The sequence below is a fragment of the Syngnathoides biaculeatus genome, chromosome 14 (assembly GCF_019802595.1).
Source record: "Syngnathoides biaculeatus isolate LvHL_M chromosome 14, ASM1980259v1, whole genome shotgun sequence".
Lineage (NCBI taxonomy): Eukaryota > Metazoa > Chordata > Actinopteri > Syngnathiformes > Syngnathidae > Syngnathoides > Syngnathoides biaculeatus.
In genome coordinates this window covers 27,668,007-27,695,990 of record NC_084653.1, presented here as the reverse complement: position 1 = coordinate 27,695,990, position 27,984 = coordinate 27,668,007, and the positions used below count along the sequence as shown (strand labels likewise).

The 27,984-nt window shown below is 48.9% G+C and overlaps 1 protein-coding gene and 1 long non-coding RNA gene across 4 annotated transcripts; one reads left to right on the top strand and one right to left on the bottom strand.

Annotated features, from left to right (window-relative positions):
- Nucleotides 1–48: 48 nt before the first annotated feature.
- itgbl1 (integrin, beta-like 1) lies at nt 49–27,203 on the bottom strand. 2 transcript variants are annotated; one of them, XM_061841046.1, is made up of 11 exons: nt 27,019–27,203; nt 23,624–23,826; nt 16,404–16,550; nt 14,937–15,059; nt 14,621–14,761; nt 13,125–13,265; nt 11,592–11,738; nt 7,454–7,570; nt 6,150–6,296; nt 5,185–5,298; nt 49–580 (listed from the first exon to the last, which is right to left on the bottom strand). In XM_061841046.1, the coding sequence occupies exons 1-11, from the start codon at nt 27,108–27,110 to the stop codon at nt 492–494; spliced, it is 1,461 nt and encodes a 486-aa protein (XP_061697030.1). In that variant the 5' UTR covers nt 27,111–27,203; the 3' UTR covers nt 49–491. The 2 variants fall into 2 exon arrangements, with proteins under 2 accessions (XP_061697030.1, XP_061697028.1); XM_061841044.1 differs by lacking the exon at nt 49–580 and adding an exon at nt 4,696–4,912.
- On the top strand, nt 587–23,790 carry LOC133511932 (uncharacterized). Of its 2 annotated transcripts, none has more exons than XR_009798074.1 (3): nt 587–954; nt 2,115–2,690; nt 23,656–23,790. It is a non-coding gene; the product is annotated as an uncharacterized LOC133511932 (long non-coding RNA). The 2 variants fall into 2 exon arrangements; XR_009798073.1 differs by lacking the exon at nt 23,656–23,790 and adding an exon at nt 2,749–2,886 and having other exon boundaries at nt 594–954; nt 2,115–2,676.
- Nucleotides 27,204–27,984: the final 781 nt, after the last annotated feature.

Genomic DNA, 27,984 nt, shown 5'->3' with positions numbered 1-27,984 from the left:
ACCTGAATGTCTGAGTCTTGTTCTTTTGGGGAAGATTAAAGAGAGAGCCACGATTGAAATGATTTATTTTTTAAAAACAAATATATAACACTATATACCATTGCAAGTATGCCCATTTGGAGTTATGTCATGTTATGAACCACATTTGTAACCATGTATGTATGTTTAAGGTCCTATTTGCATTGTTTTCCATGCAAACGTGTCGTGTCATGCGGCACATGTAATGTTTTATTATTTTACAAAAAAGAAATAAAAAAAAACCGTCTGCCTCGTTTCCTCGTTCATTTTCATTTGTGGACTCGCATCCAATTTTGTATATAAGCGGTTCTATGTACCTCATTAAAAAGCATAGTTTTTGTTAGGTATCAGAAGTTTGGGGTACGCCCAATTTGACAAACAAAAGCTTGCAAGCGGTACAATGCAAAATGTAAGAACCCAAGTCCAATCCCTTCTTCTGCAAGCTTTACTTCGTCGCGGCGGCCGTGGCAGCGTCAGTAGTCGGCCCCGACCCAGATTTCGCAAGCGTTCCCGGTCCAGCCGTCCCAGCACTCGCAGGTGCCGCAGTTGCACAGTCCGTTCCCTGCGAGGAGGTCAAAAGAGAAAGCTGGGAGTGACCAGGTTCACTTTTCGCAACGCCAAAGTCTCCGGGAGCCTCGCTCGGGCCGTCGAAGGTCTCGTGGCCCAACAAAACATATCGGGACGCTAGTTATTTGGAATAAATGCAATTTATTGTCGTTATACACGCTGGACAGTGAGCTAGGAGAGCTTCGCGTTCAAGCAGTGGTCCCCAACCACTGATGTAAAAAAAAAAAAAAAAAAAAAAAAAAAGACTGGATGGCTCATTGGCCACCACCGAAAGTGAAGTCGCCATCCGCCATCTTGCTACTCCCAAAACAAGCGTGCCGACCTGCGCGTTAATCGCCAGTTTTGTGGCTGCGAGAAAACGTTCCACAGGTAAGTTAGAAAGATTTACTTTGACACTGTTAAAGTGTGTTTGTAAAGGTTTTTCATTTTTTTCATTTTTGATGAGCTTAATTCACTTGAACAAAGTTTTGATGAGGGTTTTTGTTGTTCATTGTTCACACACACATATATATATATATATATATATACAGGCTTTCTAGGCTGTTATTTTTATTTTTTTTTTGCAAAAAAGCGATGTCAATATTTTCCCAAACTTCATCAGTGGATAAGCAAGAAAACATATTTTCTGTGATATCTTTGATGAATTTCATAATACCGAACTCTGCAAATTAAATTTGATTCTCAAATGCGAGGAAACCGTTTAAAATTTTCTGTCTGAAATATGACGTCGCAGATGCAAAAACTGAACAATGCGTTTAGCGTGTATTTTCCTATTGCAAGTCCTTATTTAAAAAAAAAACATCGAACTGATTGACTGAAAATGTCATGTTTTGATGGCAAAAAAAATGCTTAGTTTTTTGCTGTGTCACGATGATAATGCTTCACAGCGTATTCTGGGAAAAGTTAACGTCACGCAAATCGGGCAAAATCGGGTAATATGCAAGGTTTTTTGCTAGTCACGGTGTTCTATGTCTTTTCTTTGCACTTTGCCTTTTTTGGCTTACAAAGTTAGTTATTAAAAATCCTTCATGTTGCCAGAATTGAAAAAATGTCAAGCTCACACGACCAGTTTTAATTCTCCATGGCAAACTTTGAGAAAACCCCCAACCTGTAAAGCAGTCTGCTGGGGTACATTAGTGTGCCGTGGGAAGTGATCCAATTTTATGTAATCGCTTACAAAAAAACATTCGTTCCAAGAAATAATTTATCTTTATGAATCTATTTATTCCAGTGAGGCACGATGACAGACAGAACAAAAAAAAAAAAAAAATCCTCTCCTATTGGATGGCAGGAAGTACATGCAGTAATTAATCGCTCTATTTTTGGTGACATTTACTTTTGTTTGTGTGCCGTGGGATTTTTCAATTGTAAAATATGCGCCTTGGCTCAAAAAAGGTTGGAAATCAATTTACAGTGTAAAGCATGTCCTCTACACGTTTTGGGAGTACCAAGATGGCGGCCAAATAGCTTCAACCAATCGACATACTGCTTGATGTGTATTTATTTTTTTATTTATTTATTTTTTTTAGATGAGTGTCCGGGACCGGTCCATGGATCAATTGGTACCGGGCTGCAAAATAACTAATCAATTAGTTGCGTTGCAAGTCTGAAAAATCTTTTATTTTGAAAAATGACCGGGTTCTCCTGCTTACATCTCGGTGACTTCAGAGGCAAATGCGTAAGAAATATGTCTTTGGAAAGTTTCTTTTGAAGGGGAAAAGGTTCAGTGAACACACAAAAGAAGAGCCTACAACTTCCAAGAAAAGAAAGTTATTAACAACAATCAAAGCACACACGGAAAGAAGAAGTTATCCAGAAGGAAATCGCTCGCAAGAGTCTTTGAATTCTGCAAAGATTTCTCGCAGAAAAGAAGTCCCCCCCCCCGCCCCCCCCCCGGCAGCACGTTCATCCTCTCAGCTGGAGCGCGATCACCTGTCTTTGCTATAAAAGAGTTCGAGCGGTACTTCCCAACCCAAAAACCTGCCAAGAAATGCATCCGTGACCCGTTTGTCGACAAACCAGCTGAATCCAGCACGTCTGTGCGACAAGAAGATCGACTGGGACCATCTCGTTGCAGAGAAACCAGCTCAGGTGTTTGCAGTATGGTGAGTTCAAATATTCATGCAATTTAAATTCATTTTTGTGGCGTATCTTATTTTGAAGGCCTGTTTAGACGCTGTTATCGGGACCAGTCAGAGCGTTGTGGGCGGTCGCCAACAGAGTGAAATGAGGAAGTTGAAAAATTGAATGTTTAAGGATTTCAAAGAAATTGAACTGTTGTATAGATAAAAGAGAAAGAAATGGGGAATTGCTGGTTCTTGTTCTTACTTTTTCCACGTTTATTTTTACGTTTGTCCCATTATTTATGGTCACGTTTATTATATTTGATTTTCAATACAAACCTGTCGGCGGTGATGAAAAGGTTGCGAGGTCAATCTAAATAAAAATAAATGTGTAAAATGGAATGCATGAAATGTATTGCACAAGATGTTGGAATGGGCGTGCCTTCACAATAAGAGCATGGTGAGAGGAAAAAGGAGAGTTCAGGGTGGTGACGGTTCTCGGGGGAAGAAACTCTTCCTCGGTCTTGGTCTTTGCTTTCCTTGCCTTCCAGATGGCAGGCGCCCAAACCGTTGAGAACCGGGGTGTGGAGTGTCCTTAATAACACCGAACGGAGTAAATATCTGCCACGGCTGGGGGAGGACGGCCAATGATCTTCTTTGCTGCTTTAATTGTCCGCCTCGGTGCGGCTCCCGTACCGGACGGAGGCAAAATTCGTCAGCAGGCTTCTCGATGGATGAGAAGAAGAAGAAGAAGAAGAAGGCCGGCCGTAACTTTGTTGTTTCTTCTGAGGACTCTCAAGACGCGGAGACAATGTTGAACCTTTTTGATGACCGCTGAGATGTTTTCTGTCCAAGAGAAGTCCTCAGAGATCAGGACTCCCAGGAACCCGAAGGTGAAGACTCGCTTCACAACACTCACCGTTGATGAGGACCAGTGGCAGTCGAGTTCTGTTTTTCCTGAAGTCCGCAATGATCTCATTTGTTTTTGTCGTGTTCAGTGCCAGATTGTTGTCGGAACACCAGGTTCTGAACTTCTGGATCTTCTCTCTGTAGGCTTTCCGAGTCTCCCTTCGAGATCAGCCCTACCGCTGTTGTGTCGTCAGCTAATTTGACGATGATGTTGTTTTTGTGGACTGGGCTGCAGTCGAAGGTGTAGAGACGGTACAGGAGGGGGCTCAGCATGCAGCTCTGTAGTGTTCGCTGTGGTGGAAGGGTGGGAGCCGATTCTCACAGTCCGGGGTCTGTTGGACAAAAAGTCCTTGATCCACGTGCACGTGAGAGCCCGAGGACGTCGAGTCAACGCAATCTCCGGTGTGATTGCGTTAAAGGCCGAGCTATAATCCACAAAGAACATCTGTAGCTTATTCCCAGTGGGTCAACAAAGTGTGCAGAGCGATGGTGTCCTCTGTCGATCTCGTCACCCGGTATGTCGAAGTTGGGGTGGAAGACAGTCTTTGGTGTACTTGATAACCAGCCTCTCAAGGCACTTCACGGTGACGGGTGTGAGGGCAACAGGGCGGTCGTCGTTAAAGCTGGTTAAGAGTTTCTTTCCGGAGACAGGAATGTTATTTGAGGATTTCAAACATCTGTGGAGCGTATGAAGAGACGACCAGCAGGGAGATGTGGTCTAAGTCACTAATTTGGGAGAGGGGTGTGGTTCTGTAGCAGTGCTCTTGGAGCCCAGTTTTGTTGGACATCTAACATGCTGGTGGATCTTTCGGAGTGCAGTCTTTGTATTGGTCTTGTTTAAGTCCCCAGCTACAAAGTCAGCACCTTCTGGGTGAACCGCCGCTATTCATTGATGACGTTCAGCAGGAAAGAAAGCGCAGCTTTACCATTGGCATCCGTGCTGATGGTTACAGTTAGCTCCCTCGGCACGTAAAAGGGCCGGCATGTAACGGACATGTACTCAATGTCTCTCAGTGACCACGCTGTCGTTGCACCAGCCGTCAGGCGCGTACAGCGCTCCCTATCCCCACTTTTGCCAGAGTCCTCAGTCCAACCCCAGCAGCGCAGAGCGTGCCCTGCTCCATGAGGACGCAGGAGTCACGAACGCAGCAATTATCGGCAAGTTGTAATTCCAGACCGTCCCTTTTGTTGGAGGAGGGGCTCTGGCATTGGTGGGGGTACGGGCTTGGAAGAGGTGGTCTTTGTGGATTTTTCTTTGGTCTTAGGAGGAGGCCGTAGCCGCTTCTGCTTCCTCCCCTCCCTTCTCGGCCCGACATCATCGATCCAGGGCGAGTCCGGCAGTCCCACTCGCTCATCTAGGATGTCGTGTATTTTGTGTCAGTATCCGAGGTCCAGATTTTCTGGCGCGTGTACCGGTGTCGCGCCGAGGCGTACGTAAGCGAAGAGCCCCATAAAACAAAGACAAAATGCGAACAAAAGCATTGACGGGGTCATCCGTAAGCCGCCGCGACAAGGCAAGCATCCCCAAGAAAGCTTTAACGGCTGCTTGTCTTCGTTTCGTACTTCACGTTTGACACTTTTGAAGGCTTCCCCCTAACTCGGAAATACGCGCTTTGTGTTGGTGTACCTGTGCAGACGAGGTCATCGTGTTTGTCACACTCTCTGTCGTCGCACTCGCAGAACTCTCCGGAAACCCACCAGTCTTTGCTGGAGCAGATGCACTGGCCGCAGTGGCAGGAGCCTGCGAGATTGATGAGGAAACCTTTCGTGAGCAATTTGTTGCGTTTGCCCTGGCAAATGGTCTCTCCCGAGGAGTCGTTTTGCTCGACTTGACGTTGTGTCGTTTTTGGCACTGCCTCATTGCCTTGCAGGGGATGAGCGCCTGATTTTGCCGTTTTTGACATCACCGCGTCATTTTGCTATGATGGACGTTTACACTTTGCTTTGACGTTTTTAGCATCTCGTCATCTCGTGATCGTCGACACTTCTGAGTTTTGACTTTGCCTCGTGATCTCGCTATTCTTGACCCTTCGTTACCTTGCAGTTATTCACGCACGTACGTGTTTGTTTTCATTTTATTTTACTTCAGGTCATTATTTTGCTATTGTTGACCTTTACACTTTGTTTTGGCATCTCACCTCTCGATCGTTGACGTTGTCTTGCGGTTCTTGATGCTCCCGTGTCAGTTTGTCGTTTTTGACATCTTGTTATTTTGGTATTTTCGAGGCTCACGTGATATTTTGTTGTTTCGTGGCTAATGCTCATGCGCGATTATGCCAAGGCAGACCATCTTTCCTTGTTGTGCAATTGTCATTCCCTCACTTATTTTGGATTTTCCAACAATTTATTTATTGTGAATGTTGACACTTGCGCCTGGTTTTGCTAGTTTTTCCCCACTCCCTCCTTTTGTTATTGTTATTGACACTCCTTTCCTTTCCCGTCACTGATGAAAACTGGCCTGAACTTAGTACACAAAGTTCTTCATTTCAACACTTTTCTTTATTTACGTGGCCACTCCCTTTTCTCGTAATTGTTGACGCTCCCTCACTTCTTATTGTAAAACCAAATCCAAAAACCAAGCGTGTCACTTGCCTTTGCCGCTGCAGAGGACTCCGTCGGCGGTCTCGCACTGCTCCTTGCTCTGGGCGTCGCTCAAGTCGCACGACCTGGGGAAGCGGCACAGCTTTCCGAACCAACCGTCCTGGCAGATGCAGCGCCCGCACGAGCAGTAACCGTGACCTGGCGACGGAGGGAGGACGGACCTTTTGCGTTACGGGGAGACACAATAGGAGGCGCGGCCAGGAGACAATCCGCAACGCAGACTTCAGCTCTGCGACCGAGTTAGTTGTCAACGCTGATGATGATGATGATGGCAATAAGCAAAAGCGTGGCAACGTACGTAAAACCAATCGGGAGAGATCGCTTCACGCTTTTCTTCCCGGAATGCGGCTTGAACCGCTTCGTCGACGGGCTGAAATGGATTCTTGGAGAATCGGACTAGAAACCAGGGTCAGCAAAACAGAGCGAGGCGGCGACCTTTCGCAATTCGTGGCCGTGGGAGTGCGGCTGCCGCAGCAGCGTCTTTGTTCGATTCGCTTGGGCCTCGTGTACACGTCGTAGCGCACGTATTTGTGCGCACATTTTACAGGTTGCGTTCTTTAACTGTGTCAGACTTTGCTTATCGAAGAACAAACGATGGTGCTAAGTGATGGAAGGAGTGAAATCTGAGCATCTTCCGTGAAAAACCTCCGTTAGGTGTGTGACACTCCGACCCTGCAAAGCCCACAGGTGTCAAACTCAAGGCTTGGGAGCCATATCTGGCCGGCTACATGATTTTATGTGGCCCGCGAAGGCAAATCGTCTCTTTCAATTTCCGCGATTCGTGTTGAAATCTGTACCAAAATTTCGGATTGCATATCATGACGCTGTCACTGTGGAGATATTGCAAGCAGATTTGTCCTACCAAACATCGATAATAGTTGAAAAATGCATTCCTCGTTATTGTTAGTTCATAAATTCCATCTGTTTTATGAGGCGATTCACATTTTTCATGGTTTGACAGCCATAAAAGGGAAAGACAGAAACTACAATGTGGTTCGCGACAAAAATGAGCTTGCCTGGCGTAATCCCATCAGCACGTACTCTTGTTTGTATATTCATTTTTGTATCTCATACATAGAAGCACAACATATTAACCCCAAGTTGTCACCAACGACGAACGTTGGCAAAGCCAACGAGGACTGAAAGAAACGATTCTGTGTCCATATTCAGGCTGCCGTGACGATTCATTGTGCTGCACAATAAGCGACATCACCTATGAGTGGTTCTCGAGTCTTTTCACTTCTCCGTACATGTGAATATGAAGAATCTTTTGCATTGTGCGCGCGCTGGCTCACCTCCGCACACTTCCCCGGAGAGGTCCTCACACTGGCGGTCGTCGCACTCGCAGTTCTTGCCGTGAACTCGACTGTCCCCAGGCGGGTGACAAGTACATTGGCCGCACTGGCACTGACCTACAAAAGAGCCAAGATGGCGTTTTAACTCTTTCAGCGTTCCCTTTTGTGTCTCGAGTGTGCCGAAAAGATGGCACGTACTGGCACTTTACACTTTCGCCGGCGCTGAGTTGCAAAGAACGAGTCGATAGAAAAGCAAAGCTCTGTGGGATGGAAGGTTCTGGAACGCACGATTGGGGTTTGGGCTTGAAGGAACTGAGTATCAAAAAAGTACAAGTTTAGATTTTTGCGTGCGACGCTTTGTCTTTGGCTGTCAGATGGCGTTAAGAGAAAACTCACATTGAAGAGACAACGCTTTGAAAGCGTTCAACCTTGTCGTGGCTTTCCAAGTGAACTTTCACGGTCTTGGTTTTGTCACCTTCCCGGGTCGCCCCGGTCTCGCACTCGAGTGCCTCTCTCTGCTCCCCAAAAGTCCCGGTCTCGTCTTGGTCTCCGGCGCAAACAACACTTGGTGGTTTGTTCTTTTCTCCCTCTGACATGAACTCCATCCACCATCACACTCTTCTTTTTTTGTTTGGTCTCATCTCGTTGGTTGCCGGTTAGTTTGTTCATATTTTCTGTAATTCTCCATCATTCCATACTTTTGTGTCGCTGTCCGACCGTCGTTCAGTTGACGCAGAAATGTTCAAAAATGAAAAGGTAAAATTGCGTCAACGGAGCAGGCCAGGGAGGAACTTTGCCTCTCCTCCAGAGTCACCTGGAATTGGCTCCCACGCAAGAGAAAATGAATTGATGGAAGTTGGCAGCTATTAATATTCATTGCCAGAAATTCGACGGTGAAAGCAAATCCCTTTTTTTACATAATGGTCACACAAGTGTTGAAAGACCTGAACGAGCATAAATCCAGAAAACATGTCAACATTTCATGCAACTTCATTTTGAGGAAAGTACGTTTATCGTTCAGACGGTATTTGTTTGGAACGGCATAAAACGCCGCCGAGATCGACTGTCGTGACCGAAAATGATTCCCGTTCCGGTCGCGTCAAAGCCAAACAATCGTGCCGCGCTGCATTTCATTCAAAGGCCACGCTAAAATCGGAACAGTCGATAACGTCGCCTGATTGGTTGACTTGACGTGCAGTCGACCGCGTGCACCCAATCGAGGACCGACGGAGCGTACGATAAGAGACGGCAAGCAAACTGCGCATATTATATTTAGGGGGGACTCGACTTAGCACCGATGCTGCTTGCTAGCTGCAAACGCAGATTATTACGTCATAAAAATTAACTGACATGTTTCTGAAATATTATTTGTCGTCCAAAGATTCCACCGTGAAAGTCGCTAAAGATTTTTTGAGTTATATAAAGTACACACGCGCGTGCACACGCACGCAGATCATTGCGCCATCTGTGCAAGGAATTCAGTTACCCTGGCAACCACTGATGTCATAACACCCTTCGCTTATCGCTTAGCTGCGCCTGTCAAAGGATCCACACCTGGACTGTGTGCTCACACTTTCTGCCAGGCTTGTCGAAAAAACCATTTTGGCTCCGTTTTCACGGGCCAAGCGTGGCTGCCTGACAGCACGGCAAATTCAATTTTGCAATTTTTCGAGAGTTCGGCGGCGCAAGCCGAGTCTGCGGCCACCGTAGCGCACCTTGAAGAACGGGGGGGGGGGGGGTTTGAAGGATTGCCGCGATGACCTAAAGATTGGAGTTTTCTTCACAGCGCTGAAAAGACATGATCAAAAATGGAGGTCGTGCGGCTTTTGCGCCGCTTTCTTCTTTGTGCGGCTCTTAATTTGACCAAAACAAAACAAAAATGTTTGTTCCCAATGTTGCAAAAGAGGAACGATTGTCGACAATCAACAAAGTAGAACGTCCAGCTCCACGAAGTGCGGCCGATACGCCAGCAGAAGCTGCGTCCGAAAATGGATTATACCGGCATGGTTCAAAGTATGAATTTTCCCCCGTTTTGATGTTGTACTTTGATGGAGCGTACGGTCTCAGCGTCTTCTTTGGTACCTTGCTGGGGTTTTACAAGACGGTCTCGCCGTGTCAAAGGTCAGCACTCCTTAGAAACGTGGGACAAATGCCGTCCGAAGCGCAACGTCCTCCGTTAAAGAGCCTCGGAACAGGCGCTAGACTTTGGAAGGGGAGGAGCTTAGTTGCTCCCAGTAGCAGACCTGACCTGGGACGTGGTTTTTCCGACCCAACCGATGCGGCTCCAAATCAGGACGAGGGTACTACTCGGGCTTCTGTTACAAATGATGTTAGCTATGAGGGCAAATGTGGCGTGGCCGGCTTGGATCATCTGGGGAGGCGGGTGGGGACCTAGGAAGATCGGATTGGTGCGGAGGTATGCCCGTGTCCGTAAAGGCGTGGTACCTTATCTGGCCAGAGCTTGGTGCTGTGTTGTGTTTTTCCTGTCTAATAGAATCGGGTTCAGTGTACCACTCGGTTGCCTGTGAGGACATCTTTGGTCTGCCCTCTTTTAAGGACCTCCAAAGATCTTGGTCCTAAGGAGTCACTGTCAATGATCCAGGTTTTTCAGTCCAGCAGACCTGCCATCAAATTCAGGTCCTTGGTAGTGCTCTTCAATCTTCTGTGCCGCATGGTTCTAGATGTGGGATGCTTGGCTGTGAGTCCAGTTTAATCAGAGTCCAGGTTTTCCCACATGGCAGACCTCCATTCAGATGCAAGTTCGTGGCACGACTCCTCAAAGTTAGGCTGAGGTTAGACATTTGGTGTCAGAAAAGGGATGCTGCAGGATGAGTCCTGTCTGAGCTGGACTTTTTGGGTGCAGGTCTTTCCACCCAAAAGACCTTTGTTTAAATACGTTTAACGGTACTACAAAGAGGTATGTGGGGAAAAAAATGTTATGAAAAATGGCATCATTTGTCCCAAATCATCTGAGCCTGGCCGGTCAAGATTCAGATTTTACCACGCAACGTTCAAGTGCGGGTTGAGGAGACGGTTTTAATTATTTTAAACCGGCCCAAGATAAATTAGTCAGTGACCTTCAGCGTTGTTTCTGAGCGAGTGTAGTAGTACCAGCTGGAGACCAGTGAAGTGAGAAGTCATCGGGATGACACTTACTGTCGGAGGCGAGGTGTGGAAGGAAAATCACGTCGAAAATGTCACTCGGAGTCAGCCTCCCGGTTATCGCGCATGGCCTCACAATATAAACCGCGAGGACCAACCCCCCCCCACCCCCCTTGAAATCTGACCTTTGTCCGCGCAGCGAATGCCAGACAGCGGCGGTCGGCGCATTTGCACGGCGCTCGGCAAGGAAGCCCGATGATGAAAGCAGGTGTTTCCTGGAGGAAATTCCAAACGCTTTTGCGAAGAATTAAAAAAAAAAAAAAAAGGCCTCGCGGATTTTACTCCGCTCGAGTCGACATCCGCGGGCGGCGACGCGCCGGGTTGTGAATTCGCCGCAATGCATTTCGTGCAGTTTTTGTAACTAAGGCCTTCGCGATCGCAAGGTCACTTTGAAGGCGCGTTTCCCGTGTCCAGGACCTCGTCCACGTCTTGATACTTTAAACAGGACAAGATTGATTTGTGTCTGTGTGTTATTTATGACTGACCTCAGCAAAAAGAACGATCAAGGTAATTAATTCAACGTGGATGAACCGGGATGTAGTACAGTAATCCTTCTTCTAGTGCAGATTTTTGTATTAATCTGGCGGTGTAGTGCCGTTTCTCACCTGCGCATCTGCATTATTGTGCTAACGTAATGAGCGACAGTATTGAATTTCACTGGAAAAAGAAACCTTGCTGACTGTTTTTCCCCTCAATTTAAAGGCAGGAACGCGATTTGGAAACTGTCAGGTATGTTTATTAAATGTCACGATTATGGATTTGTATCGCTATAAATGCTTCTGTGGCAATGAAGCAAAGAGGTGCGAATTCCTCCTGAACAGTTTCAACTCGTTCCTGCTTCCTCGTCACGTTTTTCCCACCACTTGTTGGCTTGACTGTCGGCAATGGACATGCCGCCGACTCAGAGCGAGCGGCACGACGTTCCGGCGGGCGGCGTCAGGATCCAAAACGAGATGCGAGAAAGCGTGCGCCGTACCTCGACCGAAACAGGGCAGGTTGGACGTTCCCCGGCACTTCTTCAGGCTGCTCTCCAGAGACACGGAGCAGGAGAGCGGATGCTCGCATTTCTTTCCGGCCCAGCCGTCCTTGCAGTGGCACCTGCCGCAGTGGCACTGGCCGTGACCTGGAGGCGGCAGGGGAACCGCATCAAACGCTGCGCCGCTGACGCCATTCTGGGCAGCCGGCATCCGAAGTGAAACTAGTAGGCGGTGGGAGCGCGATTTGAAATGAGCCCCACGGTGCCAAATCCCCCAAACGTCTTACACACACACACCTACGAGGAAGAGACTCCACAGAACTAAACGGGATTTCAGTGCGGACTCACTTTTTGGCTTCACGCGGATTGACCTATTTGCAGAGGAACCTCCGAAACGTTTATTACCCTTTTTGGTTGGTGCAGACACGTCTGCCAAACTGGCAAACACACAACGAGCTACATGTCAAAATTAAGATCTTAAAGCTGTCACGTTCCTGCCGGTCCAGCCCTGGCTGAGCGGGTCCCAGCATACCGGTGCTGATTAGGAGGAGCACACCTGCGCCTCATCCTCGTTGAGTAACCCCTGTATTTGTAGAACCCAGGGGAGGACTGGTCTCTGGGCTTCGCCAGATCGTCCCAACTCATGCCCCGTTCCTGCACTCCCGTATTCTTGATCGTGAACCCTGGTGTACCGACCTCCGCCTGTCCTCCGACCGACCCCGTGAGCTCGACATCTTTGATACTCCTGCCTTCGCTGATCGATCTCCCGTGTACCGACCCTCGCCTGCCCGCCGACCTGCTCTCTCGACCCGACGTCCTGACTGCCTGGTCCCTGACTTTGGTCTGAATAAACACTTTTCCCAAACTGCGTCTACGTCTCCGGAGTCCTGCATTTGGGTCCTCCTCCGTACCGACGGGTCGTGACAAAAGCCACATTTTGAAATTAGACGCAAACCCAGCCCTTCTCTGAGCCGGTCATCCCCACAAGGGTCGCAGGAGTGCTCGAGCCTATCCCAGCCGTCTTTGGGGCAGGAGGCGGGGGTACACCCTGGACTGGCAACCACACAACGAGTTCCAGTCAAAATTAAGATGTGCCAAAAGCTGGGACGTCTTAAAGCCAAGACGCGCCGACACAAATTTTGACATTAGAAGCAAACCCGGCCCTGCTCTGAGCCGCTTATCCTCACAACGGTCGCAGGAGTGCTGGAGCCAATCCCAGCCGCCTTCAGGGCAGGAGGCGGGGTACGCCCTGGACTGGCTGCCAGCCAATCGCGGTCTGAAGTAGGGCATCTCGTCAAGCTAGGTCGAGACCAAGATACGGGTACCCGTTTGGTATTTCCAATGGTTCTGAACAGGAAATAGCTTGTGAAACCATCTCCAACTCCTTAACTTAATTCCAATGAGACTGGTGGGCTCACTCTTTCAACTGCCGCACTTTATTGTTCAAGCCTGACGCGGCGGCTTCTTCCTTCGACAACAGGCAAAAGTGGCCCGATCGGCCATGTGTTGCATTTTGAAACGGGGTTTGCTCACCCGAGCAGAAGTCGTCAGTGTATCGGTCGTAGGTGGCGTGGCAGTTCCTCTCGTCGCACTCGCAGGTGTCGCCGTGGATGTCGCCCCAGTCGCCGGAGGGGTCCACGTCGTAGCAGCTGCACTCCCCGCACACGCATGTGCCTAACACACGCAGACACGAAATCAAACATTTTTATTGCACTTCCACTCGGGCTGAAGTTGTTCCTGGGCCCAAATCCTCTCGGCTGGGACTTTGGAACCCGTTCACTTGGCGAAATCTGTCTTTTGCCGCATTGCCTTTCTGCCCTTCCGAATTCTCCATTTAATCTCCGTTTTTGTTTTTGTTTTTTTTTTTTTTTCCCCCAATTATTTTCCTGACCTAACTTGCATTTTAATTTTGCTAGTAAACAACTTTGTGTGGAAAGATGTGGCGCAAATCCGAATCTTCCGGTCATCTCCTGGGAGGTGTGCAAAAACTGGCAGTCCTCCTCCAGCTGCTGGAATCGCAACCGATTGGTCAACTTTCCGCCGACGGCCCCTGAGACGTGCATTGTCCTTTTTAATGACTAATTTCACGATTATTCTCTGAAGGCATAACTCTCTCGTTGCCATTTTCTCTTCACCATTTTGAGCAAAACTTCGCCGGAGCGTCTCCAGTGAGTCCAGAGCACCGCCGTGAGGCTTCCGTCTCGATCCCGCAGGTTCCGCCGCATCGTTCCCGTTCTGTCATTCGTGCGGCGGCTGCGGTTAACGTTAATCTTACAATTTGTGACAAAACGTGGACGGCACTCAAAAGCGAGGCTACCGGGCTACTCGATGCTCGGCGTCATTTGATCGTCCTGTCCCTCGCACAACATTCAAACTCGAACGTGGAATTGTGGATTACATTTTTATGTGACTAAAAGCTGCCTTTTCAGCACTTTAAAAAGAAGAAACAAAGACATTTCTTTTGGCAGGCATTCCAGCGAGACTTTGCTATTTTATTTTTCATTTTTTGGAACAGGGTGCTCGGATTGTAAAATGTTGGTGATTCTATATTTGAACCGTGTAAAGCACTTTGTAAGTATTCTTTTGTGGATACATTTTGCTTCATTTAGCTCATTTGCTCAGTCACTTTCTTTAGTAGTATTTTTAACAATTTACAACATTGATTATGTGTTTATCGTCAATGTAGTGTTTTTTTATAATTGATGAAAATTTGTGAAAATTAAACATTTTTTTTTAGTGACATGACTTCAGATTTCCACAAGATGGGCATGCTGTAAGTCTTTTTTTTTTTTTTTTTTGTATCGTAATAATCAAGCACAACCTGTAAAAAAGAAAGCGAGGAAAAAAAATGGTATTTCGTTTGATCTGTTATTTGGTGCCTGTTCACATTAAGAACCGTGTTAATTTAAGTCTTCGGTAGCTGCATTTTCCGTCTGAAATCGATGAACTGAACGATGGGGAAAAAAGAAAAGGAAACACGAATGAGAATCAGGGCAGTCGACGTGCGCCTTGAAAGCGTAAGAACGGACCTCGGTTGCTGCAGACTTTGCCGTCTGGCGACGAGCATCTGCGCTTGCTCTCCCAAGGGCTGACGTCGCACTGGAATTCACATTTGTCGCCATGCCAACCGGCAGCACAGTAACAGTTGCCACAGTAACACTGGCCGTGGCCTGGAAGCACAACAACAACCTCATCAGGTCCCCCCCCACCCACAGACGTCGGCCGTGCGCTCGAATTTCAGCCTTTGAAAAGACACTTCAGACGAGCGTGACTTTCCGCCCGTGCTTCTCGGACGTCGGTCGGATATTTGTCGGGGGGGGGGGGGGGGGGCGCTTTGACGCAGACCTCCGCAGACGTCCCCGGTGTCCTCGTCCAGGCACTCGCTGTCGTCGCACTCGCAGAAGCGACCCGTCACCAGGCCCTCGTTGCCCTCCTTGTTGCACAAGCAGCTCCCGCAATGGCAAGTCCCTGAAGAAGAAGAAGAAGAAGAAGAAGAAAAATCCAAATTCCAAATAATCATTCGATTGTATGCACAATACATCTAGAATACACCGAGAGGAGCCAGATGAGGTGGCTGCTGGGGCATCTGATCCTCCCCGGTGAGGTGTTCCGGGGACGTCCCACCGGAAAGAGACCCCGGCCGGGGACGACCCAGGACACGCTGGCTTGGGAACGCTTCGGGATCACTCCGGACGACCTGGAGGGAAGTCTGGGTATCCCTGCTGAAGCTACTTCCCGCAAAAGCGGTAGATAATGGATGGATGGATTTGACCATGTGCACCAACACAAACATAGTGGACAGACATATTGTTACTTTATGTCTCCCCAAATTCTCAGTTTTTTATTCAAGTTAGCGTGCTATTTTCTCAAATTCACTCTGATAATTGAAAAACCTTTTCAGTTCTTCCAAACTGTGCTCCATTTTCTAGCAATTGGTTTTGAGTAACGAAAAAATCGGGTCCCGAAAGGCCCGCTCGGAAAAATATTGTCCCTATTTATGAAGCAAAATTCAGGATGCGGGAGGAAGAAAATAGGCGCTTGGACTCCCAGCCACCAAATTCCACCCAACGTAGACATCCTGCATCTTGGTTTGTGTGGCGCCATAGAGCTGCTCTCCTATTGGCTATCGGCATAGTGTCTTCCAGCAATCCATTGGCTAAGAGGAATGTCAACTTTTACCCGTGATGTTTTTGGTCTCCTTTGGACACTCAAGTGTTATCGAATCACACGCGAGCACACATTGGTAGTGTACTATATTTCATGAGGTTTTTTGTGGTTTTTTGCAAGTTTCTTCATCTTTTTTTCACCGTGGACCCCAACAAACTTTAGTGGAATGAAGTTGCGCGTGTGCGTCCATTCGTACGTTCGTTTTCTCTCGGCTGTCAAACGTTTGCCTTCGCCCCCCCCCCCCCCACCCTTTTCTTTGCACAGTCGACCAACCACAAACTTCAATGAACATAACGTACATTTTTTCATTATTCTTTACATTATGTACTTTGGATGCCTATTTTTGCAGGGGGTGCGCAGGCTTGGAACGGATTAGGCTGTTTTACGTGTAAAATGCGCTTCTACTTGTGAAAAATTCACGTGACAAAACGAATCAATTTTGTAAGTAGAGGTACCGCTGTACTGTACACGGTTGCCTGCTGTTTTGTTCATAAAAATGCCAACTCCATATTCCGCTAAGAAAGCAATTAAAAATACTCATCCGGCGAGTTGTTTGAGGATAAACTCGGCCCGGACATTCCAGCTCATTTCTGAGCAAACGTGAAGGAGTCATTTCTGATTACAAGTGAGCAAGCGAGTGCATACCTCTGTTGGAGCACACCACCCCCTGCGGGTTCCTGCACTGCTCCCTGCTCCTCTTCGCCGAAAGGTCGCAGTCCTCTCGGAACTGGCAGGCCTCCCCGGACCAGCCGTCGTCGCACTCGCACCTCCCGCAGTCGCAGTAGCCGTGATCTGCGGGGAAGGACCGCACGCCGCATGCTGTTTATTGGCTCCAAAAATGGACCGACGTGGGGCGTCTCGTCGTGGATTTTCACCAAAGCCCTCGAGGACTTCCCTTCAGAGATTTTGTTTTCTGTGCCAAGGGCCAACCGACACCGTTTTTTTTTTTTTTTAGCTGATTTCTGTTAGGTTTTAGGGGTGGATGCACGAGGTGCGCAAAACACCTAACAAAGGCTGGGAAATTGCATTTTAACATTTCGGGGCACATTTGAAAACATCCATCCATGCATCCATCTATCTTCTTAGCCGCCTATCCTCACAAGGCAATCGCAGGGCACATAGAGACAGACAACAGCCGCACTCACAATCACACCAACGGGTGACCAAATCAATTTAGAGTGTCCAATGAATGTTGCATGTTTTTGTGAGAGGAAACCGGACTGCCCACCCGGAGAAAAGCCAGGCAGGCACGGGGAGAACACGCAAACTCCACACAGGCGGGTCCGGGACTCGATCCCTGTGAGGCCAAGGCTTTACCGGCCGAGCCACCGTGCCGCCCACATTTGAAAACAGTACAACAGTAAAAAGTCTCCAGTAGATTTGTCGTGTGATTTAAGGCTATTTTGGAGTAAAATATCCAAACATAAAAGTCCGAGAACCAGAAAAAAACCCCCAAACAAATCCGCAATATTTGTTTGAGGAAGTGGATTTCTTGTCGCTTGAGTCACTAACAAACCACGAGTTCAAGAACATAATGTGCCACGTGCAAAACCAAAGCAAAACCGCCGAAGAGCAAAAAACCAGGCGGCGAGTAATAAAAGTCGCCGGGCTGGCATCCGGCGACGAGGCCCCGCGCCCGTCACGCTCAATCGTTCGTCACGTAAATCACTTTTCAGGGGCTGTCCATCAGTCATTAGCGCAGCCCGTCGCCCATCTCGCCTCATTATGCTCGCGTTCACCTTCGGGAATCAGACAAACGAAAGCTCGGCACCAACACAAAAGTTTGCTTTTGTGCGTGAAACCGCCAACAGATGTAGCGAGTCGGTAATGACTTGCCCAACGTGACCCGTCGTTTTTTACGCTTGAGCATTTTGAGCCCGCAGAATTGGAAGTGAGATTGTTCATTCGTAGCCGACTTCAGCAGAAGGGACGTTAGCCGTTGTTACGGTTCTTGGGGTGTGGCCTCGACAGAAGAGACGCGAGCTGTTGTTGTGATTCTTGGGACGTGGCCTCTTCGGTTTCTGTTCGCATCTTTGGAAGTGAGATTGTTCATTCGTAGCCGACTTCCTGGTTGACGGATGACGGCGGCGGACGGCAGGAGGGACGCTAGCCGTTGTTACGGTTCTTGGGGTGTGGCCTCGACAGAAGAGACGCGAGCTGTTGTTGTGATTCTTGGGACGTGGCCTCTTCGGTTTCTGTTCGCATCTTTGGAAGTGAGATTGTTCATTCGTAGCCGACTTCCTGGTTGACGGATGACGGCGGCGGACGGCAGGAGGGACGCTAGCCGTTGTTACGGTTCTTGGGGTGTGGCCTCGACAGAAGAGACGCTAGCTGTTGTTGTGATTCTTGGGACGTGGCCTCTCGGTTTCTGTTCGCATCTTTGGAAGTGAGATTGTTCATTCGTAGCCGACTTCCTGGTTGACGGATGACGGCGGCGGAGGGCAGAAGGGACGCTAGCCGTTGTTACGGTTCTTGGGGTGTGGCCTCGACAGAAGAGACGCGAGCTGTTGTTGTGATTCTTGGGACGTGGCCTCTTCGGTTTCTGTTCGCATCTTTGGAAGTGAGATTGTTCATTCGTAGCCGACTTCCTGGTTGACGGATGACGGCGGCGGACGGCAGGAGGGACGCTAGCCGTTGTTACGGTTCTTGGGGTGTGGCCTCGACAGAAGAGACGCGAGCTGTTGTTGTGATTCTTGGGACGTGGCCTCTTCGGTTTCTGTTCGCATCTTTGGAAGTGAGATTGTTCATTCGTAGCCGACTTCCTGGTTGACGGATGACGGCGGCGGAGGGCAGAAGGGACGCTAGCCGTTGTTACGGTTCTTGGGGTGTGGCCTCGACAGAAGAGACGCTAGCTGTTGTTGTGATTCTTGGGACGTGGCCTCTTCGGTTTCTGTTCGCATCTTTGGAAGTGAGATTGTTCATTCGTAGCCGACTTCCTGGTTGACGGATGACGGCGGCGGAGGGCAGAAGGGACGCTAGCCGTTGTTACGGTTCTTGGGGTGTGGCCTCGACAGAAGAGACGCGAGCTGTTGTTGTGATTCTTGGGACGTGGCCTCTTCGGTTTCTGTTCGCATCTTTGGAAGTGAGATTGTTCATTCGTAGCCGACTTCCTGGTTGACGGATGACGGCGGCGGAGGGCAGAAGGGACGCTAGCCGTTGTTACGGTTCTTGGGGTGTGGCCTCGACAGAAGAGACGCGAGCTGTTGTTGTGATTCTTGGGACGTGGCCTCTTCGGTTTCTGTTCGCATCTTTGGAAGTGAGATTGTTCATTCGTAGCCGACTTCCTGGTTGACGGATGACGGCGGCGGAGGGCAGAAGTGACGCTAGCCGTTGTTACGGTTCTTGGGGTGTGGCCTCGACAGAAGAGACGCGAGCTGTTGTTGTGATTCTTGGGACGTGGCCTCTTCGGTTTCTGTTCGCATCTTTGGAAGTGAGATTGTTCATTCGTAGCCGACTTCCTGGTTGACGGATGACGGCGGCGGACGGCAGGAGGGACGCTAGCCGTTGTTACGGTTCTTGGGGTGTGGCCTCGACAGAAGAGACGCGAGCTGTTGTTGTGATTCTTGGGACGTGGCCTCTTCGGTTTCTGTTCGCATCTTTGGAAGTGAGATTGTTCATTCGTAGCCGACTTCCTGGTTGACGGATGACGGCGGCGGAGGGCAGAAGGGACGATAGCCGTTGTTACGGTTCTTGGGGTGTGGCCTCGACAGAAGAGACCCGAGCTGTTGTTGTGATTCTTGGGACGTGGCCTCTTCGGTTTCTGTTCGCATCTTTGGAAGTGAGATTGTTCATTCGTAGCCGACTTCCTGGTTGACGGATGACGGCGGCGGAGGGCAGGAGGGACGCTAGCCGTTGTTACGGTTCTTGGGGTGTGGCCTCGACAGAAGAGACGCTAGCCGTTGTTGTGATTCTTGGGACGTGGCCTCTTCGGTTTCTGTTCGCATCTTTGACCCTCAGCAAAACCGAAGAGGTTCTTCTTCGCTTTTGTGGGACACCTCGACAGCGCACTCACCTCATATTGCTCGTAGAAAACTCTGATATTTCATAGCCGCTTAATTTGCTGGGTCACACATTTTGGTGACTAATTATCGCTCTCCTCGTCTCCTTGTGGGTGTTAAAGCGTGAGAGGAACTCGTCTCACGTTGACGGGGACTTAAAAAGAAAAAAAATATGTCCCCAGCAGACACCCACATTTCTACGTGCCCCCCTCAAAACGAAGGACTCTCCTTTTTTTGGCTAATGAAGTTTCAAACCCGACGAGACGCTCTGGCGCTTGTCGCGGCGGCGGAAAGTGTTTGCGGCGCACTTTCAACTATCAAGACCCGAATTGCGTTTTTGCTGCCGGCAGGACGCAGCGGAATCATCAGCGAACGGCCAAAGGCAAAACGTATGAATACTAAATATAGATTTGAAGGATAGAAACAACTCGTGTATCCGATCCAAATAGTCAGAAGCGATGGGACGGACGACTGCTCCAACAGCACACAGTAAGGTTTAAGGACCAGACTTTGGGTTTCTCGAAGACCACCAGTAATCCGCTTTAAACGATTGCGGCAAATAATTCCATCGTCCGTGAAATGGCACAAGCGTGACTTAGCACACTGGAAAATTTGGGAAGGATTTGAGTAATCAAGGGAGGATCAAGGACAGGATAGGACGGGTGAACTCCAAGGCCGAATGTGGCGCAGTTCACTTCCCAATTGAGGGCTGAGGTGAGTCCAGATTTCAGAAGCAGACGTCATCCGGCCAAAGGCGCTCTGGATCGCCGTCCTGTGATTGGCGACCACTTGCCTGAGTAGGAGGAGCCTCACCGTGGCGAGCAGAACGTGTCACGGGATACCAAACCGGGCACGGGTTTTGCGATACCCGCAGCACCTCGACCCACCGTATCCGGACGGTGGCGCTGTGGTTAAAAAAGGCTGCTTTGCGTCACGACTGCCGCCTGATTTCTAACGAACGGCAACACATGAAGCATTTGCTGGCGCTATTGGTCGGAGAAGAAAGAAGACCGGCAGAAAAGCAAACTGAAGGGTCGTCATATTTTGTTTTTCCCTCTTGAGAAACGTGCACCGACGCTCTTCGCCGTTTCCGTGACGCAAAGTCGCCCGTTGGAGGTGTGCCGAGTGGCGCGTCCTTTCAGAGGCGAGCTTTTGTCCCCCTTTTCATGGCTTTCGGCCTCAACTGGGCACTCTCCCGTCCGTCTCTTTGGCTCGGGGGCCACTTTTGCTCATCTGTCGAAGCAGACGTGGACGAGGTTTTGTTGCGATTAGAAATGGAGAAATACCGAAGCGGGGGTTTTTGTTGCCATTTGATTCCCACAAAAAGTCACATGATGTTGTTACAGAACGGCAGGCGTAATCCCTTTTTTTTTCCCCCCAGCATTCTTTTCATTTTATTTAATACACATATTCGTGCACGTGCTTCCTTCCGGGAAATGTTCTTTTTCGCCAGTCGGAATCTCTGTTGGTGTCTTTTCATCAGACCTGAGGGCAAAAAGACGATCACCTTAACGGCGACGAGCGGAACACAAATTGGACGGACGGATCGATAAATTCGGCGCACAAAGTGCGAAATAGAAAAACATCTTCCTTTTTTTTTTTTTTTTTTTTTTTTGCTCAGGTGTGTTCTCGGATAGACGAGCACACATTCCGGCTCGATTTCATTTAGCGGATGGAGAAGAGCAAAAAATATCCGACGATAAACAATCGGGCTTTAATTTCACACGACTGAAGGATTTGACATTTAGGGCGGATTTCATTTCATTTCAGCAAGTGTCAGGATTAACTTTCAGTTTCTGGTTTGCGTTTTTCCAATGCTTCATTTAAAAAAAAAAACATCTGGTCTTAAAACTGACGGCTTTTGTATCCATTGAGAGGATTTCATGCACGAGGTGGCTCAACGTGCTTTACATGAAGGAAAAACATTTGGAAATGAAGTATAAATGTGACACAATGTGACAGTTTGCGCCTGTTTTTCAACTGAAGTTAGTGATTATTTAATACGAAATGCGACTAAATTCTCCGGCAGAGCAGGACAACGTCAGCCTCGGCCTTGACCGACATCTGCTCACCAAATGTGCAAAACTGTCTTATCGTCTTCTCCCGCTTTTGTTCTTCTTCTCCTCCTCCTCCTCATTCTCTTCATCTCCACGTCTCTTTTTTGAGCACTTTTTTTGCGAGTCGTCGCACGGAAATTGTTGACAAAATCGTCACGATCGAACATCTTTTTGTAATAACTCGCAGTGATGTGGCTCGACGTGGCACTGCCTTCAAAAAGGAAAAAAAAAAATGGAAAAAAAATGTCTCCCCCCGTCCCCCCCGTCCCTCCTCCTCCTCACTCAAAGGCCACGTGAAGTCTGTTCCATTCCTTTTCCAACTTTGCTGAGGAGCGTATTTTCCTCTGCTGTGTTTTTTTTTTTTTTTTTCCTTACACAAACATTTAGCATGTGAGCTCAAATTAGTAATGATCAAATTGAACCCATAAACAATCAGTTGCACGTTTTATGATGCCGACCACGGAAACGATACAAAAGCCTAGTACGGGTTTGCAACGGCGAGAATCGGGCGCACAAGCCTCCAAATGTCCGGGAGGGCACTTGCGGTGTTGCCGAGGGGGACGGACGACGTGACGCGTAGATTCACAACAAGCTCACCAACTAACTAATCAGCCGGAATTACCGACGTTTATCGTGCAGCGACGGCAAAGGTATAAAAAGACTCCGTCGTGTCGGATTTAGTGAAATGGAAATGGAATTCCGTTGGACCGTGGTGCCCGCAGGTGATTTTGTGATCCGCGGTGAGAGAAGCGAGCAGGTGGAGGAACCGTTGGAAAGACGGCGGCACGCACCGGAAAGGAGAGGAACGAACGAAGTTCAACAGAATGGATGAGAGGGGCGGAAGGAAGAAGGAAGAGTGAAGCTCCGGGGAGAAGAGATGGCGAGGGTGGACGACTTCAAATACTCGGGCTCGACAATACAGAGCGGTGGAGGGAAGAAAGTGGCACTGAACGGTTGGCGGAAGGTGTCTGGTGTTCTACGTGACAGAAGAGTCTCCGCCAGGGTTTAGAGGCCGGCCATGATGGACGGATTAGAGACGGACGGGTGGCACTGAAGAAACGACAGGAAGCAGAACTGGAGGCGGCAGAAACGAAGATGTTGAGGTTCTCTGTTAGAAATGAGCTCTGCAGAGGGAGGGACAGCCAAAGTTGGAGGTTTTGGAGACAGGGTTCCATCGAGAGAGGAGACTCCGATGACGTGGACGTGTTCACAGACGAGAGAGGGAGGAAATTGGGAGAAGGATGGTCAGGATGGAGCTGTCAAGGAAGAGAGAGCGAAAGAGAGGAAGACCAAAGAAAAGGTTGATGGATGTGGTGACGGAGGACACGAGGACAAAAAAAAAGGGGGGGGGTGGGGAGAGGAAACCCGCGACTCCAGGGGTATTGCGATCAGGAAATAACAAAACCATTTTTTTTTTTTTTCTTTTTCAAAAATGACTGAACCGTAAACAACATGGCGTGATTGTCAAGGAAGAAACGTTAGCCTGGGAGCAGCCACGAATAAACGTGTGGATGTCGCCCCCTTCAATAACTGCAAGTGTGCGTTTCTCACGCAAAGACTCTCCACACTTTGCTTTGTCGTCAACAAGTACATACGTGAATAGAAATATAGTTCTAAATATAAATCATTGTTCTGCCTGTCATCAAATGTGACATTACATATTATATATCATCATGATATGTCACATATGACTACTGTATATTTGCAAATATTGTTGCTATATAGCTTGGATTTGTTTTTGTTTTTTGACACCTTCTGTGAATCATCTGCTGGTGTTGCATAAGTGGCGGCACCCGCTTTGTGTACGCACCATTACAAATTTTTTCATTGTGTGTGGCACAGACCCAGTCATGGCACTGGCAGCGCGGCCCATAGAATTTTCCTGGATCCGACGCCTGGCACGCGCACACGCCGCAGTCGCACTTGCCCCTCCCGCTGCAGATGTTGCCGTCGGGCGTCCGGCACCGACGCAGCGACGACTCGGCGGACAGTCGGCACACGCCGGCCGCCTGGCTGATTGCACAAAGACACAGAAAGAGAACAAAGGGTCAGCTGTCGACTTTCCCAAAAGAAGACAGAAAGTCCGCGTTGTGGCCCGCTACGCTGCCGCTGACTTTGGGTCGCAGCCTGCGCCAGCTACATGAATGTCAGCGAAGAGAATCGCTACGCTGGCGATGACCACAAGTTCAAGCCTTGGGAATCCATCCCACCCCAGCGCGACAAGTCCGCTACGTGAAGCACCGCACCGCTATCGACCGAAGCTTGATATCCTTGGCCACGCGCACCCACTGCCAGCAACAAAAGGTTGCAGTCATGCCCACAATAGCTGGAAAAAAAAGTATAAAATGTGAAGTGCTATTCGATTATGGTCACGAGAATTGATAGCATCCCATATCAGGTGCACAGGTCAGCTATATGAACCACGACACTGCCTGTAACCGTGGACTGTGGTCATGGGACTTTATGGGACACCGGGTGCGCAAGTCAGCTATGTGAACCACTGAACTGCCTATAACCACGAGCTGAGGTCATGGGACTTTTTGGCTCACCAGTGGCACAAGTTAGCTATGTGAACCACTACACTGATAGTGACCACAGGCTGAGGTCATGAGACTTTATGGCACACCGGCAGCACAAGTCAGCTATGTGAACCACTGAACTGCCTATAACCATGAGCTGAGGTCGTGGGACTTTATGGCACACCAGTAGGACAAGTCAGCTTTGTGAACCACTGCACTGCCTGTGACCACGAGCTGAGGTCGTGAGACTTTGTGGCACACCGGCAGCACAAGTTAGCTATGTGAACCACTACACTGATAGTGACCACAGGCTGAGGTCATGAGACTTTATGGCACACCGGCAGCACAAGTCAGCTATGTGAACCACTGAACTGCCTATAACCATGAGCTGAGGTCGTGGGACTTTATGGCACACCAGTAGGACAAGTCAGCTTTGTGAACCACTGCACTGCCTGTGACCACGAGCTGAGGTCGTGAGACTTTGTGGCACACCGGCAGCACAAGTTAGCTATGTGAACCACTACACTGATAGTGACCACAGGCTGAGGTCATGAGACTTTATGGCACACCGGCAGCACAAGTTAGCTATGTGAACCACTGAACTGCCTATAACCATGAGCTGAGGTCGTGGGACTTTATGGCACACCAGTAGGACAAGTCAGCTTTGTGAACCACTGCACTGCCTGTGACCACGAGCTGAGGTCGTGAGACTTTGTGGCACACCGGCAGCACAAGTTAGCTATGTGAACCACTACACTGATAGTGACCACAGGCTGAGGTCATGAGACTTTATGGCACACCGGCAGCACAAGTTAGCTATGTGAACCACTGAACTGCCTATAACCATGAGCTGAGGTCGTGGGACTTTATGGCACACCAGTAGGACAAGTCAGCTTTGTGAACCACTGCACTGCCTGTGACCACGAGCTGAGGTCGTGAGACTTTGTGGCACACCGGCAGCACAAGTTAGCTATGTGAACCACTACACTGATAGTGACCACAGGCTGAGGTCATGAGACTTTATGGCACACCGGCAGCACAAGTTAGCTATGTGAACCACTGAACTGCCTATAACCATGAGCTGAGGTCGTGGGACTTTATGGCACACCAGTAGGACAAGTCAGCTTTGTGAACCACTGCACTGCCTGTGACCACGAGCTGAGGTCGTGAGACTTTGTGGCACACCGGCAGCACAAGTTAGCTATGTGAACCACTACACTGATAGTGACCACAGGCTGAGGTCATGAGACTTTATGGCACACCGGCAGCACAAGTCAGCTATGTGAACCACTGCACTGCCTGTGACCACGAGCTGAGGTCATGGGACTTTATGGGACACCAGCAGCACAAGTCCTCTATGTGAACCACTACATTGCCTGTGACCACGAGCCGAGGTCACGAGACTTAAATGGCATACCGGTAGCACAAGTCAGCTATGTGAACCACTGCAGTGCCTGTGACCACGAGGCGAGGTCACGGCCCTTTTATGGTGTCAAAAGTCAGCTATGTGAATCAATAATGATCAATTATCGTGCCTGTGACCCAGGCTTGAGGTGACATGTCTCAAGTTGTGCCACACCCAACTCAAGCGATCACGCTTTGCAGACCTTTGTGGAGTACAACAGAAACGTAGCTGCCACGACAAAAGTATCCAGCTGTTCCGAAATCTCTTTGCAAGACGCGGGGCAAACTGGCCGGCGAGGGCTGATTTAAGCCGTCTTTCCTTTTCCAGTTGTTCGCCTTTGAATGTCACGAGCGTCCAACATCGTAAATAACGCTCTTCGTTCTCCTTCAGTTGCCAAGACGACACCTCCGTCCACTTGACCTTCATCAAGGAGTGAGTCACGCCCACTGGGCCGAAATCAATTTGAAAAAATCGCTTTCTGTGGTCCGCCAATAAATGAAGAAATTTTCAACAAATTTTGGGCTCAAATCCGGAAACTTTCCATCCAGCAGGGAGGTCGACAAAAAATTAGGAAGAACTTTACAGATTACAGCAAGTCTTTCAATTACTACTGGAAAATAAATCGCAATCACAATCATATTGTTGAATCGATACCACTCAAAAAATGCGCATTATTGTACATATTTCATTCATCCTCAGTTGATGGCAGGTGTCCCTAATGAAGTGTCCAATTCGATATTTCATGCTATTCATCCTTCAAATGACCTCAGCGGTAGCACGCACGTGCCTCTGTCCGGTGTTTGGCTCCAAAATGATCGCATGAATAAAATATCAATAACAATGTAAGTATGATTATTCACTATTTCAGAAGTAAAGTACATTGCATTTGTTTATCTGGAATAATTGGAATAAACGAAAAATGTTGCTCCACGACCTTTTGCGATTGTTAAACTTGATGTCAAATGCAATGGAAGTTGAATTTGCAAAAATTGCAATTGAATTTTTCATTTCTCGCCGGAGAATCCAAGTGCACGGGTATCATCGTGTAGCGATGCGGATGTCGAAAGGGAACTGGATGTTCTTGAGAACTTCTCTGCGGCTTGGGAAAAAAAAAAAAAATGGAATTTGCCAACATAAACTTGCACGACATTGTGAAATCTTTGCACTCTGCCGCTTTTAGGCACCGCACGTTGTCAGCAAAATTCTGCACCTCCTTTCCCCACAGTACCCTCGGTTCGGCCCAATATAAAGATGAACCCCCCCCCCACCGTGGAAACTCACCTCACAGTCTGTAACAACGCGTCCTCCGCACTAGAGAGCAGAATCAGAATCAGCGGCACGAGCGCGGGCTGTGCCCAAACTTCAGTGCGCATGTTTGGTTCCTGCAGTCCGCCCGGAGTTCAATAAAGTAGCTCGGAGGAATTTTGCAAATCCGCCTTTGTGGACGGTCGCGGGGAGAAGGGGAAGGAGAGGGGTGGGTGGGTGGGGGGGGAGTAAAGGAGGGCAGAGAAAGCGAAAGGTGGAGAGAGAAAAAAGCAGCGGGCTGGCCCCGTCGCTTCTCCTGCGAGTGCCTTTCATTAGCTGGGACTCTCCAGCGCAGGAAAACTGCCAAGCTGCAAAAAGTTCACTCACCGCTTGAAGAATGTAATGAGAAGCAGACTGTTTGGACTTTCTTTTTTTCCGCTTTTTTGCTTTCACTTTTCCCCTCCTCTTTTCTTTTTCCACACGATCCTGGTCCTGGACGCGATACCTGCCGCCGCAAGCTGCTTTCGCGTGCAAGATGAAGGCAACGACGTCGAGTCCCGGAAAGTCTTGGCCAGGTCGGAAAGATCTTTCCGAAAAAATCCACCTGAAACGTTGCGCACGCGTTTGGAGGTGGAACCGGCGTCACGCAAGTCTCGAATAAAGCTAAAGTGACTTTTGCGCGGTACACGCGCCTGACTTTGGTCTGGCCGGCGTGGGATCGATATCCACATGTCGTGTCCATATGTGCCCTGCGACTGACCTCCGACCGGTTCTGGGGGTAGTCTGCCTTTTGCCCATTGTTCGCTGAGATGGGCTGTGACCCTTGTGAGGATAAGCGGCATGGGCTTCAGCTGAATTCTTGTTAGATTTATTATTTTACCGTGCATTTGTTGAAATCATCCTCGCCCGAATCATTCTCTTTGCGAGCGGGTGCGTGACCTGGAGTGCGACCCAGCGACACCATTGGGGGGGGGGCTGGTGTGACGGGCCCCCTCGCTGACT

Coding starts and splice junctions, on each gene's coding strand:
- itgbl1 (XM_061841044.1), bottom strand. CDS start 27,110: ATGCGCACTGAAGTTTGGGCACAGCCCGCGCTCGTGCCGCTGATTCTG. Junction 14,762..14,936: donor CACCGGGGACGTCTGCGGAG/GTCTGCGTCAAA, acceptor TTGTGCTTCCAG/GCCACGGCCAGTGTTACTGT. Junction 5,299..6,149: donor AGTCCTCTGCAGCGGCAAAG/GCAAGTGACACG, acceptor TCAATCTCGCAG/GCTCCTGCCACTGCGGCCAG.